The sequence below is a fragment of the Protopterus annectens genome, chromosome 5.part0 (assembly GCF_019279795.1).
Source record: "Protopterus annectens isolate FY-2018-M chromosome 5.part0, PAN1.0, whole genome shotgun sequence".
Taxonomy (NCBI): domain Eukaryota; kingdom Metazoa; phylum Chordata; order Ceratodontiformes; family Protopteridae; genus Protopterus; species Protopterus annectens.
This window is the reverse complement of record NC_056735.1, coordinates 1,292,828,419-1,292,848,418: the sequence shown is the minus strand read 5'-3', so window position 1 is coordinate 1,292,848,418 and position 20,000 is coordinate 1,292,828,419. Positions and strand designations below refer to the sequence as shown.

Below are 20,000 nucleotides of genomic sequence, written 5' to 3'. Positions count from 1 at the left end.
GCCAATAACTAGGCATAATGCCTGCTACCAAAAAAAAAAAAAAAAAGGTGACGACACAACATCACGTGTTTAACAGAACAGTGTCATGCAGCAAACCCACACATCTACAAAAAGCCGTACACAAGACAAGTCAGAACATACAAGGGTTCCTATCACTTAGTCTAACTCTCAAATTAGCGATTGGCATAAAGTCAAGCTCAAAAGCACGAACAACCCAACATCTCAAAAGACAAGCATAAAAAACTGAAATACAAAATAAGAACAAAACCCATGCACCTCCTGCTGCCTACCTCTACCAACTCTGACATCATACCAGAGTGGGGAAAAGAATAATACCCGGTAACCACTGTGTCACAATCCCACATAAGAACACTCATATTCCACCCGATATTCTGCCTGCCTTCAGGGTTCATGCTTTTGGGCTTGACTGTGTCAATCGCTTATTTGAGTGTTTGACTGAACAAAGGGAACCCTACACAAGAAAAGAAGTGCTGCTACTTAAAACTGAAAGTCCAGCAGACTTAAAATAATCTATGAGAGCCCATCTCAACTAGTATGCAATTACTATTGCTTAATTCTAACAATATAATTTCATGGCCAGTTTGTGAAACAACAGCTTACATTATGAGGGAGGACTCATAAACGGTTTGTTGAAAATTTGGTGAGAAAACATTACAAAATGGTAGTTATTGAAACTTATTCATTTACAAACTGTACTGCAAAAACACAGATAGCTTAATTTTTATGAAAAAATACAAAAAAAATAACTGCCACCTCTTAATGTTATTTATTCACCACTGTACAGTTCTTTCTGAAAACGTAACTTTGCAGTCAGTTTGAAGAACAGCATGATGAGAACGGGCATATAAAAAGAAAAACTGATGAATGGGGCCCAATGATTTCCTGACTGTCTTAGAAATATAAATGTGACTTACGCAAGCAGCGGCCTGGGAGGTTACATAACACTATATAAAAAAAAGGAGAAAATGGGTTGAATAAGGTTGACAGGTCCAGTCCACCACATGATGGGGACAGGCCTGCTGGAGCTCAGATAGGGGTTTTCCATGCAGAGACTAGGTAGACTTATCTCTGTCTAGGAAACTGTAGGTGTACACGTTAAAATTCTAATGCTGGGGGATAGTTAATGCAGGTGGAGGTAAACATAGTAAATAGTGTAATGGGAAAGCTATATGGGAGGTAAAGGTCAAGGCAGCATGGAAAAGGGAAGACACTCATGACATATCCATGGAGGGGGGGCTAGATTTACAGCAGATGAAATACATAAGGAATGAAAACAAAGGATGGTTAATTAAAGGCTAGGTTGATTTCTATCAATGAGAACTATATGGAGAGATGAGGGATAAGAGAATGAGAGTCCATTTAGATTTTTGTTTTCTTGGTAAGCAACTTGCAAATTGGGGTGCATGAACACATGCAAACAAATACCCTTTCTCACAGACCATGCTCCAATAATCTTACAATTAGAAAAACTGAGAGACTTGAAGCTTTTGTTTATGGATATTGATAGCAATGTACAAGTAGTAAAAATGCTTTTAGTCCTTTAGTTTTATATACAGGTCAAGTATATTTTTATCAACCAGAGAAGTTGTGAACAATAATTAATAAATAGTTGATGGATTTTATCAGGGAGGTGAAGAGGGCAAGGGTCAAGTGGGAATAAGATGATCCTTCCAACAGAACAAGGTCATTTAGGATTACCTGATTTGAAGTGATAGTTTACAGTTACACAGTTAAGACTCATATACATAACACAAGCAGTAAGCTATAATTCAAAGTGGAAAGGGATGATGATAAAGCAGGGGGGAATTCAAGAAATAAGGAGAGAGTGGAATTTTGGATGCAGATCCTTATGGAGAATAACAATAGCTATATAGAAAATTATATTCATAAAGTAGCAGAAAGTATTCTGAGAGCTAAGTCAACATGAGAGTGGAGAAAGGAGATTCTGTCGATAGGGATTGGACACTCTAAACTGGCCACAGGTAGGAGTGTGTGTGCAAACATGTGGTATGGAAAAACAGCCATGGCAGGGCTAGCCACTCGGGGGCGTGAAACCCGACGTTAGATGATTGTCACTGCTGAAGTGACACCCTGATCCCATGTGCAAAACTGGGAAAAGGGATTGTGGATGGATGAATGGATGGATAGATGGATGGATGGATGGATGAATGGATGGATAGATGGATGGATGACTGCAATTAGATATACACAGAATAGGCAAGAAGGGGCTGGAATTTACTCAAGAAAACTGGAAAAAGAAACAAAGTATTGGGAGCAAATAACTAGTGAGAGAAAGGTAATACAGTAGGAAAAGGCCAATAATACATTTGAACTGCAGGCTAGAGACTCTTCACTATATGGGACTGATATCAGGGTACAGGTAAAGAGAAAAAGGATAGGGGAATCCTAAGTAAAAGACCTGCTCTGTAGAGTTTTTAGACGAATCTAGAACAGAAGCTGTTTTTTGTTAAAAAAGGATAATAAGTAGGGCATACAAAATGTTGCACAGTAACTACAGGAATAAATCAGAGGAGGTTAGAAAAGATCGAGAAGAGAGACTGGATAAGCAATTCACAATGAAACCATGGGAGATCATATATATGTACGGCTCACAAATCTGCAACAAAGTCCAGAAGATTTACGATTTTTGCTTGGAAGTGTTTGCATAAGTATTTTTATACCCCAAGCTGATCCAAAGAATTTTCCTTGGGTAGATAACATACGTTGGGAGTGTGAAGGGGAAGAAAGAAGTAACTGGGAGCATATATTCTGGGAGTGTAATGAGTTGGCAGACTGTAAAATTCCCTACTGCGTACTCTGTCAGAAGTATTGGGTGAGCAAATGGTTGTGACTAAGGAAATTATTTTTTGAGCTGGGATACAGGATCTGAATTGCCTAGACACAGTAAGCCCTCATCAAGTTTAATTCTGGCGGCTGCGAAAAAAGCAATTAAGAAATGAAAATCAAAGTCTAAACCAACTGTATTTGAAGTAGTGAATACTGTAACTGAGACAAAAGACATGGAAGTGGGATCTTTACATAAAAGTAGGAACAAATTACATAGAAAAAATGGAAATTGTGGGAACAATACATGAGGAATAATATTTTGGAGGAGTGAGGTTTAAGTGAAGGAAGGAATTAATTAATGTAATACTGGACTGACAATAACTGTATAAAAGAATACGTGTGAAGAATAATATTTGTAACTGTCAATGTGTTAACATGGTTTGTTGTCATTTATATAAATGTATGTTTGCCTACAAGTGATAACTCAATAAACGTGTTAAAAAAATAATAATCTTACGATTAGAAATCCAGGCTGGGAAGGAGTATTTAAGATTAGAAATCCAGGCTGGGCAGAAATATTTACGATTAGAAATCCAGGCTGGGCAGGAGGATTTATGATTAGAAATACAGGCTGGGCAGGAGGATTTATGATTAGGAAATCCAGGCTGAATATGAGTACTTATGATTAGAAATCTAGGCTGGGCATGAGGATTTACGACTAGAAATCCAGGCTGGGCAGGAGGATTTGCATTTTGGGGTTGCTGCAAGATGGAGTCATTAAGGAGAAGTTATTACAGTTGATAAATTAAGCTAGAAAAATAATAAACAAGTGAGAAAAAAAGGAGTTTTACCTGCAGTTTTGTGGGACGTTGCATATGTGTGGTATACACTAAGGAGGCAGAAGAAAGAAAATCTGGACATGGCAAAGAATTGAAAACCTGAAAGACTTACATGGCCAATTAAGTGAAACATCAGACATGCAAATAACAACAGATGTGGCAACGTTCGGAAAGTAAATGGAGCAAAAAACAGAATCAGTGTATTATATATCAAAATTTACACAATCACTTCAATATTTAAAAACTACAAATCACTGACTGAAACATAAACTGGGAGCATTAATGTGGAAGGAAAATGCAAAAAAGAATGAAATTAAAGGTATACAAAATTAAGGTAGTGGTTAAAATAACATGACTCAGTGGAAATGGTTAACACCTAAAGGGTTTGGGGATTATTTTGGGATAACATACAAAAGGATTGATGAAACAGGGGAGGAAATTCAGCAGTTCATGCAAATGGGAAACTCCCTCAATTCCCCATAAACAAAGAGTTTTTGTGCTTTGACTTGTAGCAGAGTGGGACGGTCTTAGAAGAGAGTACATAGGACACTTTGTTAAACCTCTCAGTACATTTGGTGCCTGAACAGTTTACAGCAGTCACCAAACAACTTGGCAGGACAGTTACTGGAGCCATTCAAGATGTTTTTTCGAGACTGTGTGGGTCCCAGCAGCAGTATCCAGTTGGTTTGGGTTCATTTTCACAGTTCCAACCGCCATTGGGAATTATAAACAACAATGAGCAAAGGCATGAGGGTAATGTCGCCATTAACACACCTATTAACAGAAGCAGTGGTCCAAATGGGAACAGAATTGTACACCTAGACGGCAGCGTTTTGGATTATGTGTTTAAGGAAGTCAACAATCCTTTTTGGACATCATTTTCGAACCGAATGGTGAAAATGCAAGTACTGCTGTTAATAATAATAATGTTACAAGTCATTATTAAAATGTTGGCAGTTGCAGGAAAGACATTTTTGAGCTTGAGAAGCTCACAGTTCACTTTATATCTATGGAACTACAGATTTTATACCTCAATGAATGTATTAAGCATAAATGTGTTCCACAGGGACTAAGACTATCAAAATTTCCAAACTGTGTGAACTTTGGTGACCCATTTTACATTGAATTAGTCAACTTATTCAATGAAACAGGGGTCAACATGACCCGTATGCTTGTAACACGTTATTTAAAAGAGATTGACACAGTCAAAGAAAATATGGCAAATTCAGACAATAAAATTAAGGGACATTGTTGTTTTAATGTACTTTCTGATTTATATAGTAGCACTGGGGCCAAAGCTGATAGGCACAGAGCCTCCATAGTCACAAGGAAGCAGTCTAAACTGCGGAGGGATCTTTTGGCCTATGCTAAAAAAGAGGCCTACCCCTTGCAATGCCAGTGGGCTTTTCAGGAGAACACTATCAACACCAATGCAACTAATGACAACATCACACAGGTGAGGTGAATGACAATGGAAGTGGAAACAATAACAGTATGACCACTAATAATAACAACAATGTTCCTAATACCAATAATAATAACAACAGTAACACAGTTCAGCAAGTTTCATCGGGGTCTGACAAAAACAATCCAACATTTGCTAAAGTGGTCTCATCTACAAACAACCTCTGTGGATCAGGTCCTTTTTTGGTGGACCAAGGGGGCAACAAACAGACTCCCAGGTGGTCAAACCAGGTTAAGAACAAGACAAAAACGGGGGGAAGAAACAACAACAGAAAGAAAAACTAAATGTTTCAGACTTTGAAATTCGCATTTTGAAGTTGGCTGACAGTGTTTTATCTAATGATGTGATTTCAGTCTTGGAAAAAGGTTTTCCCTGTATACTAAGTAGTTCTGTTAATATCACCAGACTGTTAGTTGATTTCAAACTTTTTTTGAGAAAACTGAACCTTTGTTACCTACTGCATGATTTAAATGTAGACAAACAAGAAGTTTGTAACAAATTTAAAAAGAACAGCACATACAACCCCCCCCCCCTTGTGCAACATCTTGCAAGTGTTTGGTGACGTGTGAACTGCATATGAGGAATATTGTAAAGAACACCCACATGCATAACCTCACTGTGGAAGAACATCAAGCACTGTGTAATTTAAGTAAAAATAAAGACATTACAGTAATGAGAGCTGATAAGGGTGGTACGATGGTGACTATGTGTACCAAAGATTATGTTAAAAACACTGAAGACATGTTGTTAAATGACACAGCTCATTCTGTTGTAGATAAAAATGTAATCAACAACAGTTTTGGAGAATAAACACCGATCTTGTTGACATGTTTTGCCAGGGTAGTTTAGATCATGATACATATGAATATTTGTTAGTGGAACATCCCAGCATGGCACGTTTCTTTGGGATACCCAAAGTACACAAATCAGAAATAAATCCGCCCTTTAGGCCCATTATTTCAGCCAAGAGAACCAAGACAGAAAATATTTCTTTATGGCTGGATTACATACTTAACCTCACTCATGGTGAATTTTATTTTGCGTCTTTAGATGTTAAATCACTGTACACATGTATCAACCAAGATGCTGATATAGAATATCTGAGAGATTACCTTAATGGGTACACAGACCTTACACACAGTAAAATACAGATGGTTTGCAGGCTTATGGGTATAGTTCTTGACAATAATTTTTTTTAGTTCAACCAAAGATATTATAAGCAGACCTCAGGGGTGGCTATGTGGGCAAGGGTAGCCCCAATTTTTCCACCCTTGTAATGGCCATGTGGGAGGAGAGATATTTGTATGTACATCCACAAAGGTCTCACATTGTTTTATATCAAAGATTTATTGATGATTTGATATTTCTATGGACTGTTAATGAGAGTGAATTTGAATCCTTTGTTAAGGACTTAAATCACACCACAGATTTTTTTGAATTTTCTGTGGGAAGTTTTGGTAGGACTATTAATTTTTTGGATATACATTTGGCTTTTGACATGTCCAGTAACACTTTTGTGGGTAAGATTTATAAGAAAGATGTTTTTGTCAACCAATATTTGCACAGAGATAGCTTACACCCTAGGCATATGAAGAAAGGTGTGATAAAGGTGTGATTAAGGGGCAATTTATTCACCTCAGTAGACTTACATCTGATTCATAGGTTCATAGATTAGTACTAGGCTAACTGCCCTTGCGAGCCATTTTAAGCCTAGCCAGTTATCCCTTGTAAGACTCAAACCCTGCATCTTGTGCTTGTAAGGCAAGCACCTTAACCATTAGGCCACCCTCCCAACCCTGATGATGACACTTTTTTTCAAGAGATCATCATGTTCTTATTTTTTGAACAAAGAGGGTATGACCAGGCTTTGTTAACCAATATACATAAGGAAGTGTTCATTCCGAGACAAAATGCTGCCAAACCCATCATCAGGGGGGTTGGTGATGTAAGTAACAACAGAAAAAAGAAGGACAACACAGTGCTTACTATTTCTTTCCCCATCCCGATTGTCAATGAGATGGGTGTCATCAAACACATAATAAAGGACAATTGGAAGGTTCTGATGGGGAATGGGGAACTTATACAGGTAGTAGGTGTAAAACCTAAGTTCACCTATAAGAACATCAAAAACATTATGGAAAATGGTGGTGGGGGGCACACTTTAGCATTGACTGATGTGAACAGTTTTTGTGGTACTTTCTCCTGTAGGAAGTGTAAACAATGTAGGTATATAAGCAACACATCTAGTACATTTATTACACATCTTAAAAGGACTATTTGGGTCCACAGACAATTCACCTGTGAGAGTACACACATAGTTTATGTGGCAGTATGTGACTCTTGTCCTAGTTACTACATAGGAAAAAACATTAGATGTTTAAAGCATAGAATATATGAGCACACACTTGCTATTAGGAAAAAGGACTTTACCAGTGCTTTAGCTAGGCATGCTATTTTCACTGTGTGAACTTTAAAAAGTTCACCTTTTCAGTCATACATTATGTTCAACAAGTAGATTATATAGGGAACTCCAATTTGATTTTAGAATGCAAGGAGTCGTGGCAGATCAGTTTGGTAGCAGACAGAGCCTCTGGTCTAAATGAATACATCAGTATTAAGTGTTTTTTAGCACTAAAATAACATTCAAATCGCAATAATATGAAGATGTTTTTATATTAAGACATTTTTTTATGAAGCTTTGACATTCAAAGCTGTTTGGAAAACAAGACAGTTTTTTATCTTTATTGTATGATTTTACATCTTTAATTTAAAGTATCACGAAAATCATGTGATGTGTGATGTAATTTATAAGTGGTGTGTTTTTGAGAGGTTAACTTTTTCTGAAGAAGTTCATTAAGAATAAATTTGAACGAAAGTACTAAACAATTGTGTTCGCGCCTTCATTCCATCTACAGCTTTTGGCTTGAGTTTCATTTTCTAGTTTGTTGTGTGCTTATAAGTTTTTGTCCCCTGCCACAAACAAACTGTACAACAGAAGAAAGAAACTGTTGCAAAAAAGAGTAAAATCCCATGATTGGAGGAACTCCCTGGTCAGCCTCAGTAAGAATCTGAGATCCCTCATAAAATCCTCCAAAGCTAGTTATGAAAACAAAATCGCCACTGATTCTAAAGACAACCAAAAAGCCCTCTATAGCTATGTCAAGAATCTCAATGGCAACACTCAGATCTGCTCTGAGTTACATCACAATGGCACTAAATATACAGATATAACTGATATTGCCAATATCCTGGCAGATACGTTCAGTGCTAACTTTACCCCCTCTCATCCCCTAAAGGGCCCATCTCTATACCGAAAGAATGTAGAGTTTCTGTAATCACGGCTGCACAGGTAAAAAAACACACTCTCCAAAGCCAAGAACACAGCATCCATGGGACCTGAGAACAGCCCAGACTGTGTTCTGCATGAACTATAGAATGAAACGGCACCCCACCTAAGCAACATGTTCAATCATAGCCTCACCTCAGGCTTCGTGCCCACTGAATAGTGCATAGTGATGATTATCCCACTCCACAAAGGGGTAGCCACCACAGTCCCTGGGAACTACCACCCCATTAGCCTAACGAGCCTGGTCTGCAAGGCCATGGAATGTATCATCATCATGGAACTTATAAACAAAGACATTGGTAATCTCCAAACTCTGGACTCCACCCAGTTCAGGTTTGGAAAAGGCAGATCATGTCTCCTAAACCTGATGGACTTCTTTGAAGCAGTCACCAAAGCCGTAGACGAGGGTAAGGTGGTTTACACAGCCTATCTAGATCTCGCCAAGGCTTCTGACACCATCCCCCACTCTTGAATTATAGATAAACTCACTAAACTAGGTATAAATGCCTATGTCACAAGATGGTTTGCCAAGTGGCTCATGACAGAACCCACACTGTGAAAGTAGCAGATTCCAAATCCAACTTCAGACCAGTGACAAGTGGAGTACTGCAGGGTTCAGTCCTGGGTCCTCTGCAGTTCGGTATCTACTTTCCTGAAGTACAAACTAACACAGAAGGTCTTTGGTTAATGAAGTTTGCAAATGACTGCAAACTAGGAGCCATAATCGAAACTCCTAATGATCTGGACATCCTACAAAAGGGCCTCACTGAGACAGATGCCTGGTGACAAAGCCATGGCCTCAAGCTCAATGCCAAAAAGTGCATTGTCATTCCCTTTGGTAAAAATTCTGTACCCATGAGCTACCACATAGGTAGTAATCTACTTAACACCGAAAGTGTGATAAGAGACCTTGGGACACAGGTGGACAGTAGTCTCTCCTTTGATAATCACATTGCCACAGTAGTCAGGAAATCCTTCTACGTGGCACACCTCATCACAAAATGTTTCTCATCCAGGAAAAAAGAGGTAATTGTTCCCCTTTGCTCGTCACTCATTAGACCCATTATAGAGTACAGCACCCCTTTTGGTAGGTACCTCACAAGACATCTACAACAACTGGAAAGGCCGCAGAAATACCTCACAAAGAGGATTACCGGCCTCAAACAGATGACCTATGCAGACTGTCTCAAAAAACTCCAGCTTTACTCTGTCACATATCGCCTACTCAGAGGCGATCTCTGCCTAACATACAAAGCTATGTCAAACCCAGAGCTGTTGGACATGCTCCACTTCACGAAATCCCAATCTTTCCGAGCTACACGCTCTAGGGACCTAAGCCTTGTCACTACAATAAACAGAACATGCTAGAGGGATAGATTCCTGTCCCAGAGACTTCCCATACTCTGGAACAAACTACCTATCTATACCAAACAAAGCTCATTAGCACTCTTCAAGAAAAACCTTGATGATTGGATTGGAAATAGGAAATTCACCCCGGGATCACCTCTGTGGCTCTGCTCGACAGGGGCACAGGAAAATAATTTTCTTGGGTGGAGAAAGCCAGGCTACCTTTTTGGCTAGGCTTGTATAGGCCCTAGGGCCAATAGCCTAGTACCTACCTATGAACCTATGTGCATTGGTGGCAACTTTTCATGAATGAATTCTACTTTGCATTATGATACAACAATATTCCTTGAGCACCAAACACCTGCTGCAGTGTTGCATTGAGTACACAACCTGTAGGGCCATCATACGGTATTAAATGTTCTGTCTTTAGGGAAGAGTTAAATATATGCAGCTGCAAACTTGGTAATACAGTATGATTATATGACATGAACCAAAGCAGAATGTGAATGGCATTACAAATACAGTCAGGCTGCTGCACCGGTCACGTTGCAATTTCATCCAGTATCGTCAGTTCAGCAGTACTACATCTACAGGTATCAAGTGTCCAATAAAGGAATCATGTACTCCTAATTAAATACATGATGCAGTTGGAAGGTGCTATGCATTTTACATTTTTATTATAATCAAAATTTTTTTCTTACACAAGTATGTGCTTTTTATGTCACGTCTATTCATTTTACAATTGTGGCAAAATGTATTGGTATAAAAATTGTTTTTACTAAGTAAGTTATGTTTGATATTTCTTAATACTGTCATTTGTGAGCCAAATAAAATTTTTTTTAAGTGTTAATATATATTTAAATGTAAGGAGTTTTTGATCATGTGATTAATGCCTGAGGTGATCTAAATCTCAGTGTAAGGATGTAACAGTTCTGAAGAAGTCTGTGAAAAAAAAGACGAATGCGCTTAATCTACACATTTTTTGTGTGATCGTTGTTCCTGGGTTAAGCACATATATTTAGTTTTGGTTATTAGTTGTTTTATATACATTCATTAAAGTATATTTATTCTGTGATTATTAGAAAATGCCAGAAAAAGAAAACCTTCAAATCCATGTTGTGATACTAGATACTTTACTCATGAGATTATAATTTCTCCAGCTACAACACCACTGTGCTTTCAGGAGTTCATTTACACTGTGAAAAAAATGTACTATTACTCTGTAATTTTATGTTGATAACTACACCCAACAGGTACAATAATAAAGGGAAAAAAACACCGTACCAGCAAGTAACACAGGCTAGCTGGCACATTTAATTAAAAGCTGTAACAGTTCTGCCACTTAGCAGTATGTTAAGAGTCTGAAATGTGAAATGAGTGATGTTATTAAAAGAACTATATACACAGCCATGCTTCTTTGTCTAGAGAAGGTACCTCACAGTCTTACATAGCACTACAACCACATTACTTTGTTTCAGCTCACAATTACCATGTGCATTAGCCATGCACCCTACATCACTCATGCTGCATACTCTGTGTAGCACCTGCAGGAAATGGCAAGCAGAACTACAGCAAATAACCCACTTCAACAATATGTCACAGTAATACCACAATGCTAACTGTCGGATTTTTTTTTTTAACTTAACAGGCCATTACCTGGAGGAGGGCGATATAAGGGGGTTCCTAATACATTATCGAAGTGCTGAAACTTCGAACATAATAAGGTCGAACCCTTATGTTCAAAGTTTCAATACTTTGAACACATAAAATAAAAAAATAAATAAAAAAAAAAAAACAAAACTAACTTTTGTAACAGGGGGGCAAGCCCCCCAGCACCCCCCACATGGGGGGCTGTGCCCCCACACCCCCCACTCTTTAAATATACAAACTCCAAGATTGGACCACAGTGCAGTAAAGGGAAGTCTTCCCTCTCCGCACTGTAGTGCGATCTTGGAGTTGGTATATTTAAAGAGCGGGGTGTGTTGGGGGGAGCAGGGGGGGCTTGCTCCCCTGCTTACAACAGTTAGTTATGTTTTTCCTTTTTTTCTTTTTTTTTTTTACATATTCAAACTTTTACAAGTTCCAACATATGGTTTCGACCAGATGGCATTTGAACTTGTAAAATTTCAAATAGATAATATGAACCTGATATAAGGCATATGGTATTGCTAATTTACAGTTTTACTAGACAATTACTGTATAGAAAGTATGGTATCTAAGCATGAAAGTGAGCTGGTTTACTGAACCATTCCATCATGGTATCAATAAGTAAAGTCATCTAGCCAACCCGCTTAATGAAAATATTCAGTCAAGGCAGTCAGTAAATAATGCAGCATTCTGTGGTGTAACTGTATAAAACAGAAGAAACCCAAATTACAATAATTGTTCTGTAAGCATTTAGGTTTCAGTCACATCTCAGTTTACCTGCTAACCCATGGCCATCTACACAGATCTTCAGAAACACTTACTTCATTAAATAACAATAAATGAATAAATTATTAAATAATCAATCAAGCAAGCAATACAACACAGACAAACAAAACCTTAGACACACACACACACACACACACACACACACACACACACACACAGATATATATATATATATATATATATATACAAATATACTACTAAAGTGCTTAAGTGCGGTTATTTATACTAGATGTGTTCTACGCATGACTGCCTTCATTTCACTGCACAGCTTCTTGCTACAGATATTACCTAAGGAAATGGGCACAGGGTAAAGCTCTGTGTTACCCCAGAAAACATCTCCACTGTAGCTGCACACTGTCTCCACATTACAAGTACTAGATCTTCCATACATATCTCTCAGCTGTCCCTGATTCCATAGAACACCCTTAATTCTATCTCATTTTTGCCTTACCCCTCACAAAACTTTTGATTTTCTGCTAAATTCCTAAATATTACAGTCACTATTGCCAGATATTAAATTTTCATAGTTCTTATATTTCTGAAAATACTTGTTGATGCAAAAACCTGCCCTGGGATTCATTAAAACCTACACTAGGTGTAGGTGTACACCAAATGTACACTGTTCTGAGTGAACAGACAACACAAGCATAACTCACACCTTATTCCTCCTAATTTTAGTTTTCCTACTGATTTTCTTGCAGCTTTAAATACTGAGGGGGATTTATAAAGGTTACCACAAAGTGTAGAGTACGTGTAAACTTAGTATAACCTTTCAGAGTGACTAGAACACACAAAAAATGTGGTAAGGATGTTCTTGAATACAGATCATGGCCCCTGTTGTTCTACAATTAACTTTTTATGTGAATCGAGTAATATTTTAAAAACGTCCTTGATTTTGGGCCTTTGACAATCTACTATTTTCGACTTTATCCAGAATTCTTGAGCAAAAACGTTGGGAAGAATGCTTTTGTTTATTCATGCACCCATGTATAAGTGCAACTGCAATACTACAGGATACAAAAATGGAAATCCTTCATAATGAGCACAGCTCGATAAATGCCTGCCATAGATATAAATTGTGTTACTCAGGTAACTTCTGGCTCTGTCGTGCCAACTAAGATGAACAGTACAATCCGTAAGGGAAGCTGAAAGAACACAAACCCATAATAGTCTGCATCTTACTTAAATATTTAAAAAATTTACAGTATTTATAAAATTTGAATAGAAAATTATATAGTGCTAAAAATCATTAACTAAACAGCAGAGTAGTAATCAAAATTATAATAATCAAAATTATATAATGCTAAAAAAAGCATTAACTAAACAGCAAAAGGACTGTGACTGAAGCAGGGGAACTACATATGAATTTATGTTGTTGTAGGGGTTACAGTCTCCTGAATCACACTCAATAAGTAGATTTGCAGGTATGGGTTTAGTTAAAAAAAAACTCTCCTTGTGGGACACAGCTACTAAACCAGAAGTGATGACCAAAGAAATACAACAGCATATAATTCCATTGACAACTATCCGGAATTTTTCCAGAATATTTGGAATCAGAATGACAGACCAGTATTCCTGAAAGCACAATGCAAACTTTGGTATTCTGTTTACCTGAACAAACAAATGCTGAAATTTGTAAAAATACATCCTCAACTTAACTTTTTTATAAAAAGCATTACTGTGGTGTTACCAATCACATCCCTAACAGTTTGCATCCATGGCAGCTGTTCCATTCCCGCACCCTGGGTATGGTACTGCCTCCTTGCAACTAGAAACAGGACAATAAAACCAAACTTTGTAGTCCTTCATATCTTTTTAAAATTTCCACAATTTCCAGAACACAGTCCAGAAATGCAGTATCCTAAAGTACATATTGTGGCTTTTCACAAAGCTGACATACAAAGCGTTAACACAAAATTCATTCCTTTTTCTTCAAGATCTGCTTCAAGTCATTAGACAGAGTAGCACATCAATGTACAGCAACACCATTCTTCTTCAACAACTTCACAGATACAGGAAACCTTACATATATGGCTTCTCAAAAACTTAATAATGTGTTCTCTGTAACCAGAGGCCTTGAATCTGCCTTTACCCAACTCATTATAACTCAGGATGTCTCTTACAGTCATCTCATAAGGACCCTTTCCTAACATTACTCAAATGTATACCTCACACTAATCAAACATATACTCTGCAGAACTTTCATCCACAGTAGTAATCATCTCTTCTTAAAATTCAGCTAAGAGTATGCCCTACAATATATCCACTGCAGTAATTATCTATAGTGTTTCAAACTCTGTTTTTTAACTGTACCTTCCATTCCAGCTGAACTGTGGGCAATACCGTAACTCCACCTGGGACACTATCTACTTATGCTTTTTATTTTATCCTCCCAGGACCTTGGAAGACTCATTATAGACACCCAACTGGTCAATTAATTATGGGGACATGGGAGACAGGAATTTCTAGGCTGGGCATGAGTCCTACTGCCCATCTGTTTCTGCCCAAGAATCACAATCAGTCCTTCCATTTCGTGGTGAGTGCCAGATAGTACGGAATGGGCCAGCATGCTGGTCTTGGGAGGAGGCCTTCCCTTGATCCACAACTGATGTCTCCATGGGGGGGATGTGCCTTTGCATATTGGATTCCCCTCTGGTTTACTGGTTCTAAGCTTGGCCTAAATGAACTCTGCTAGTAACACCTACTGTTCCTGCTAGGTGTCACCCTTGTGGTGAGCCACAGCCACCTCCCTCATCCCAGTGGGTCAGCTGGCAAATCCCAGCCAAATGTAACAGGCACTAAAGCTGCTACTCAAACTCAAGTCACTGTGGTGTAGTAAAGGCTTTATCCCTCTATGGTATGCCATGCAGCTGGCAAACCTTTAGTCAGTTTAAACTTTTCAAATGACTAAATACACCACAGGAAGGAAGCCCTGCTTTCAGTTGACTTAACACTCCATACTATATCATCTTGCCCCCGCCCAACTCAGACGCGGAAGACTCCGGCTGAGTGATGACACTGGACAAAGCCATTCCAATGCAGGTTAAGACAATCTGATAGGCAGTCTAACTAAACACCTAGCCCAGGTTCTGAACCCAATTTTCTGTCCCAGTTTTCCTATATATGTGGTCTTCTTCCAAGTCCACCATGTTGCGAGATGCAGTACACATTCCCACAGGTTTCTCAGTCCTCCTGTTAGGGAAAAAAACACACTAACTCTGTTGTGACTCTCTTGAAGTGGACTGTTCCAGGCTCTCTGTGTCTCTAGAAGCAATCTATTTCCTGAACTCTAACAACCTTTACAGGGTTCTTTCAGTATCTGCTTATCACCAACACTAACACATTGTTACATCTGCCCCTGCTTCCAGTTCCTTGCTTTCCATACATTCTTTTTTCGCACAAAACTTATTAACACTGTAGTATGCAAAACAGCAGTATGGCTATACCTGTGTTGTATTGCATGTTTATATTATTTACATTATTACATGTTGTTTGTAATACGTAATATGTTCATATTACCTTGCACAGAATCATGTTTTGATTGAAAACTTTACTTATGCCTCTTTGCAGAGAAGTGTGCCATTTGATACAATCTCTAGCAAAATGCCCAAACTGACAGCAGCTGTAACATTCGAGTATATTCATTTAATGAAGAGTTCCAGAAGAATCCTGATGTTTTACTAGGGTCGCCAACTCTTCTTACTTTAAAGCATTAATGTACAGTAGAATGTAAACCTATTTTTAAGTATTAAATGTAAATGCATACAAACCACCAAAACACTGATAGAGTTAAAGTGTCTTAACTTTGAAAAACAACTTATAGTTCTTGGATTTTTTAATCTTTTTACCCTTTCTATGACTGCCCTTTCAACAGTATTTGCTTCTCATAGGGGGACCATTTCACTGTAGGTTTTGTCTCTCTTCTTGACCCGTGTTTTTGACTTTCTTGGATCAACTCAGCATCAGCAGTAAGTATTTACTCATATTGCTTAAGTTAACTGTTTCCCTCCTGTGGTTAGTTTCAAGAATAGTATTACACTATTCATCATTCCTCCAACACATTTTTTTTCCTTTTCTTCCTGCAGGATATTAACAAAACTTTCATTTGTTTTACATTTTTCTTCCAGATCTTGAATGTGCTAAGTGAGTGCATTTAACTTACTTCTGTTACACTTTCTCTTACATTTCCATGTCCATTTACATTCCCTTTGTAGAATGTAAACTCCTTTTTTAGGTATTTCACAAAAAAATGTAAATGCATGCATACCACCAAAACATTGAAGTTAATGTCTCTAACTTCTCACTCATGCAAATAACATACATAATGCCAGCCTTCCATATTCTGCCCACCACTACCAACTTCGCTGCATAACCAATGTACTTAGTAGTTGTTCTTGAAAAAGTGAACATCCGTAGCACTCAAATGAGGTTACTATTTCCATGTACTAGTTACAGCTATGACCATACAAGGTTTACATCACTGCCACGGCACCATCTTTTTGCACAGATCTTATCCAAGCTTTGTGGCATTGCCACAGCATGCTCTGCTCAAATGATGGTTACAAAAGCATACTACAAACTAACTCCTCAATCACAGCCACTGAATCTTTTGGTGGGATGCATATTCCTTGCTGCTAACCCCCAGATTCCAGGATAGGGATGGTGTTCAGTTCCAATGACGCAGAGGGATAAAGCCCTGACTTCAACCCAGCAGCTGCAACACCTAGAGCATGGGAGGAAGGAGTAATGATGCTGTGCTTGATTATCTTTCTCAGGAAAAGGGACACGGTTAATGTGCTGGTAGAGAAAGATCCATCTACTGTATCTGTAGTGTGCAGGAAGTTCCAAGAGGTGTTGCCATCCACGGCAGAGACACTCTTAGGCTATGTCTTATTGCATACTATGGGGGTAGAGCCTTATTCAGTCATGCCAACACCTCTGCGTGCAGCAGAGGTGACCCTCAGGCCTACTAACCTCCCAAGGAAGAACCAGCATTGCCAGCAAGCAAGAGCTGGAGATTCCAGTCTGGAAGGGTTAAAGTCCTGGGTGAACTTCCACTGAGAGTCAGTAGTAGCGAAATGAGATGGAGTTTAAGACAACAGTAACTTGCTGAAAAAAAAAAGTAAGAATGGTGTCTCCATTCTGTGCTACAAGTCTTTGCATTACCTAGCTTTGGCATTGCTGTTGACCAAAGCATACTGCAGAGCGAAATTACTCTCCAAACCATACGCACACACATGTACAGCAAAATTACTCTAAGAACTATACACACACCCATATCTATATATATATATATATATATATATATATATATATATATATATATATATATATATATATATAGATAATAAATATATATATATATATATATATATATACATACATATATATATATATGTGTAATATATATACATATGTATGTACACGCACATGCGCGTGCGCGCGCACACACACACACACACACCTAAACATACATACAGGCATATACTGTAGAGCTCAATCCTTTAGGTCTCACTGCAACTGACAATGTATTTTAATCACATAATAACAATACATAATTTTTTAAATAATTATGGAAGACACTAAAACTACTTACCAGGAGCCACCCATTGTACATGGAAAGCAGCTGATCCTTAAAAAAGAAAACTAACATCAAGAGAATACCACAAAGCATGACAGAGGCATTCTGTACAATCAGTGATGTCTGAGCAACTAGTGAAAACACAAAAAGAGACAGAAAAACAGTAAATACATCTAAAGGTAATAGCATTCGGATAACAACAATCACATCATTCTAATATTCTGTATAGTGCAAAATTCATACGGTTTATAATACAAATACCTTTAAGTCGTGGGTTCTTATCCACCCAGTCTCCAATGATGGCTCCCAGCAGAAGGACAGAACCAGCAACTACAAGTCCATACACAGCAGTCAACAGCAGGCTGTTGCCATAAAGTTCCACCAGAAAGACAGACACTGCAAAGTGCCACATCCGATCTCCCTGTAAAAGATAAGAGAAAACTATTACAGATTAAATCTGTGTTGTCGTGTCTTCTTACTGGATGGCATGTACGTCTACATCAGTATCTCCACGTTCTATTTCTCTTGGGAGGAAGGGGTGGGCCAACTGGAATTCTTAACTGCACAAACTGGAGCCATCAACATTAAATTATTTTTCGCTGGCCAAAACTGTGCTTTCATGCCACACCAAAGGGAAAGCAGCATATTTCTTTGTCACAAACTAGTTTCTAAAGGTTCAAAGGTTTTAGATAGATTTATCCTTGCTTGGGAAGGTGTTAATAAGGGGTTTAAAGGCAATTGCTGTCATCGACTTTTCTCTCCTTAACTTCTCTCTACACAATCTATCTGGCTATTACCTGAGAACTTCTCTCTATTCATCCTATATATGCTCTGTTCTACATTACAAATAACACTCCTATTGTGCTCCGATACTGCTATGCAATTGTATATAAAAGTGACTGATTTTTAAAAATAGATCTACTGTGACTCTGCTTTGTATATGTAATTACGAAAAAATATCAATGCAATTGTATTATCTGTGGAATTATCTTCTGCATTTGTTACTGTTTGTTAATAAGATTACTCTACCTTAAGTTATCCTAGTAGAAAAATGATTGTAATTTTTTTCCTCATTTGTGCACTTTGTCATTTTCATATTGATGTAGGGAGCTTTCCTCCACAGGCCTTCTCTGAAAAGGGGTGTGCTTTTCCTGATCCAGTCAGACTAACCCAATAAATAAATAAACAAACAAACAGACATAAACATGACTAACATCTGCTGCACACAAAAGGCAGTCAGCAAAGTCAACAATGAAAAAACAAAAACATGGAAGTAAATTGATTTCAATGCCTGACTATGACCTGGGTAAGGTAAACCTGCCAAAACAAAAAGCAGTGAAAGTCACAATATGTTTACACTCTGTTGCGGAAAAAACTCAAGGACAAACAGAAAAGGGAGGTGAAGTTCTTATTAATATTAAGGCAAGTACTGAAAAAACAGAAACACAGCTTTAGAAAAAGCCTGCCTGGTCTGACCATTTTCTTACCTTATGGATACAGTGCAGATCCTGTTAAGAAATGGGCCCACCTTCAACATGAAAAACATTGTGTCCACCTCATGAGCTCCTAAAATCTGACATTATTTTGATCCTACAAATTCTCCAAGAAGACTGTTCTATGCACTTGCCATGCTCTCTAAAAATAATGCTGCCTTAAAGTGATTTCCCAGTGTTAAACTACTTACATTTGCTCCTTACCATGTGGTTCTTAAACAAATGAACAGCATTTTCACTCCATTAGTGAATGTTCTCAGCTTCTACTCCTGTTAAAAAAAACTTTTAAAATGTGCACTTTCTTTGTGCTGATGACACTGAATGTAAACAGTGAACTTTAACCTCAGTGGCATCACTTAAAGGATAGCAAGAACTGTCTCCAGAGAATTTGATGGACATACCACCACATGTACAGCAACATAAACATTAAAGTTTATGGATACACCACACATTATCACTAAGGTGATGTCACTGAGGAACACAATAAATGTGTTTACTCCATGCTTTAATAAAACGTTTATGAATGTTTTTATTAAATACAGACTAAAAACATAGTGACTGACGAGGGAAAATGTATTATGACACTTTTAAGTCACCAAATGCTGTTTTACACATATGAATATTGGCAAACCACTATAAATTTCCTGTGAGCTGTACTGATTCTGTTCTAAAATGCTGTTATCTTGTT

At 38.0% G+C, this 20,000-nt stretch overlaps 1 protein-coding gene across 1 annotated transcript in view; it reads right to left on the bottom strand.

Annotated features, from left to right (window-relative positions):
• The window catches only part of SLC40A1 (solute carrier family 40 member 1), a 144,920-nt gene that overhangs the window by 66,161 nt on the left and 58,759 nt on the right, over positions 1-20,000 (bottom strand). Inside the window, exons 3-4 of the mRNA XM_044071105.1 lie at positions 18,081-18,240; positions 17,835-17,950 (exon numbers count right to left, since the gene is read on the bottom strand). Coding sequence (XP_043927040.1) covers positions 17,835-17,950; positions 18,081-18,240 — 276 coding nt within the window. The remainder of the gene's footprint in view (positions 1-17,834; positions 17,951-18,080; positions 18,241-20,000) is intronic.